Source organism: Anser cygnoides, chromosome 4 (assembly GCF_040182565.1).
Source record: "Anser cygnoides isolate HZ-2024a breed goose chromosome 4, Taihu_goose_T2T_genome, whole genome shotgun sequence".
NCBI lineage: Eukaryota > Metazoa > Chordata > Aves > Anseriformes > Anatidae > Anser > Anser cygnoides.
This window is the reverse complement of record NC_089876.1, coordinates 55,022,179-55,025,178: the sequence shown is the minus strand read 5'-3', so window position 1 is coordinate 55,025,178 and position 3,000 is coordinate 55,022,179. Positions and strand designations below refer to the sequence as shown.

The following is a 3,000-nucleotide window of genomic DNA, read 5'->3' as shown; positions in this document are numbered from 1 at the left end:
CCTCCGCGCCCGGCCGAGCGCCGCGGATGCCCCGGAGGAGCGGGGGGCGCTGAGCCCCGCGGCGCGGCGCGCAGGGATGCTCGCTCCCGCCCGGCACTGACGGCCCCCGCCGCCGCGCAGGGCAGCGGGGAGCGCCCTGCCCGCCCTGCCCTGCCCACCCCGAGCGCCCCGAGCCTGGGGGCGCATGGAGGGGGGCCGCGTGTAAGTACCACCCGGCCGGGCCGCCGCGGACTTGGCGAGAGCGGAGGGAAGCAAGAGGCGAGGAAGATATCCCGGGCTGGGAAGCCAAAGCCGTTTTGTTTGGTCGACTTCTCTCCATAGCCTTTTTTTTTTTTTTTTTTTTGGTGGTGTGTGTGTGCGCGCTTCCTCGAAGACCCGGCCCCGGGCGAGGAGGAGGAGGAGGTGGAGGCACAACGCATGAGCGGCGGCGGCGGCGTCTGGGGAGGGGGGATCGCTCGGGCACCCGCGGGGACTCTGCAGCAGCGCCCTATGGAGAGGCGGCGGGCAGCGGGGCTGTGCTGAGGGGTGAGCGGCGGGCAGCATCTCCCGCCGGAGCGGCGGGGGGTGGGGGCGGGCGGGGAGGGGAAAGCTTTGTTTTGGGGCCCCGGGGGGCGGGGTGGGGCGCGCTAGGGTGCGGGGATGAGTCTAGTGGGCGGCTTCCCCCACCACCCGGTGGTGCACCATGAGGGCTACCCCTTCGCCGCCGCCGCTGCCGCCGCCGCCGCCGCCGCCACCCGCTGCGGCCACGAGGAGAACCCCTACTTCCACGGCTGGCTCATCAGCAGCCACCCGGAGATGTCCCCCCCCGACTACAGCATGGCTCTGTCCTACAGCCCCGAGTACGCCAACGGGGCGCCGGGCATGGACCACTCCCATTACGGGGGGGTGCCGCCCGGGAGCGGCCCGCCCGGGCTCGGGGGGCCCCGGCCGGTGAAGCGCAGGGGCACGGCGAACCGCAAGGAGCGGCGCAGGACTCAGAGCATCAACAGCGCCTTCGCGGAGCTGCGGGAGTGCATCCCCAACGTGCCCGCCGACACCAAGCTCTCCAAGATCAAAACCCTCCGCCTGGCCACCAGCTACATCGCCTACCTCATGGACCTGCTCGCGAAGGACGACCAGAACGGGGAGGCGGAGGCCTTCAAGGCAGAGATCAAGAAGACAGACGTGAAGGAGGAGAAGAGGAAGAAAGAGCTGGTCAGTGCTCCGCCACGGGCCGCGACGGGGCGGGGGGGCGAGGCGGCTCGGCGCCGGCCGCGGGGGGGTCCCAGCTGCGGGGCGGGGGTCCCGTCCCATCCCGTCCCGGGCCGGACCCCGACGGCGCAGCCGAGCTCGGTGCATCGGGGGCGGCCCCGCGGCCCCAAACGCGCGGCTGGGGGGCGCGGGGCTCTGCGGCTTGAGCGCGCTGCTGCGGGGCGAGAGGCGGTGAGAGGCGGCGGGGAGCCGCGGCCCGCTTCCAGCCCGGCCCGGCGGCACCCTGGGGCCGCCCTCCCCCGGCTTTCGGCGGCGGCTCCTCCGCCGCGGGGCCGCATTTTGCCCGGCGCGCCGGTGCCCGCCTCCCCGCGGGCCCGCAGGGGGAGGCTCGGCGCGGCCTCGCCGCGATTCGGCGAGCCCCGAGGTCCCCGCCGCGGGCCCGCACACGGGCGGCGGAGGCCCGGAGCGGGGCGAGAGACCGCGGCGAGACCCCGCGGAGGCCGCCCCGAAAATGCCCCGCAGGCCTCCGCCGGAGCCCGCGGCTCCTCCTCGCAGCTCTCTCGCTCGGGCGCAGTAGGAAGCGGAGGAAGCTCTCTAATCTGTTTTTTCTCTCCTCTCCCCGCTTTGTTTCTCTCCCCTCCCTCCCTCTCTCTCTCCCTTCGCATCCTGCCTCCCCAGAACGAAATCTTGAAAAGCACAGTTAGCAGCAACGATAAGAAAACCAAAGGGAGGACTGGCTGGCCGCAGCATGTCTGGGCTTTGGAGCTCAAGCAGTGAGCACGGCAGGACTGGAGGAGCCGTCCTCTCAGTCTCGGTAGCGAGCTCTCCTCTGAGGACTCTTTGTATTTGGAATCATCCAGTTTATTTATGTGCAATTTCTCCCCCCACCCCCCCAAAATGTGGATATTTGAAGGAGAGGGAAAAAGCATTCCATATATGAATATGAAGAGGAAACTCCAGCTTGGTAAGGGGTAACGTCTCTAATGGTTTCGTGAATGTTATTTGCTCTGTATAAAACACACGGGGAAAACAGAACCGTAGAAAAGAAAAGAAAAAAAAAAAGTCCCTCCCTGGCATTAGTGTGTATGTGAAGTGTATCTTTAATACTTGGCCTTTTGGATATAAATATTCATGGGATTATAAAGTTATATTTCAACAGAAGCAGTTGCACCAATGTTTCGGTTGATTCGGTATTTAGTGTTGTAATTTTGTTGTGGTCGTTCAGTATTTGAAGATGTTTTCAGCAGTTATTGGTTATGTGCACTTCCGTCCGTAAGGGAAAAAGTGGAATCTAATTAATATTGAAGGTGTAAACGTTGTAAGTACTCAATAAACCACTGTGTGTGTTTTTTACAAAAAAAAAAAAAAGGAAAAAAAGGAAAAAAAGAAAACCCAAATCTTTTTATGTTTTATACCTCAAAATGTTTTGAATAACAGCGTTGTTTATGGCTTTTTTTCATAATATTTAAAATATTCGGAAGTAAACTAAATTATAAAGATGGCTCCGAAGTTTATTTTTAAACAAGTGACTGAGGGAAAGGAGGGGTAGAGGGAGGGATCTCGCCAGCCCTGTGAGTGTCGAACATGCAAACGGCAGTTCGGCAGAGGAGAAATGCCTTGCGGTGGTGTTCTCCAGGCAGGAGACCTACTGCTAACGGGAAGCGGACAAGGCTGCAAACGGGCCCGGCAGCGCCAGCCGCGCCCGTGCGGGCTGCTCCCGGCGGCGGTGCCAGGCGGAGGCTGCGGCGGAGGCTGAGGCTGAGGCTCCGGGGGCAGGCGTGGGAGGCTTTTAGGGCTTTGCTCGGAGCG

The 3,000-nt window shown here is 63.1% G+C and overlaps 1 protein-coding gene across 1 annotated transcript; it reads left to right on the top strand.

The window, feature by feature from the left end:
- Positions 1-567: 567 nt before the first annotated feature.
- On the top strand, positions 568-2,692 carry HAND2 (heart and neural crest derivatives expressed 2). Its single transcript, XM_048052900.2, has 2 exons — positions 568-1,194; positions 1,870-2,692. Exons 1-2 carry the CDS (start codon positions 640-642, stop codon positions 1,966-1,968), a joined length of 654 nt encoding a protein of 217 aa, XP_047908857.1. The 5' UTR covers positions 568-639; the 3' UTR covers positions 1,969-2,692.
- Positions 2,693-3,000: the final 308 nt, after the last annotated feature.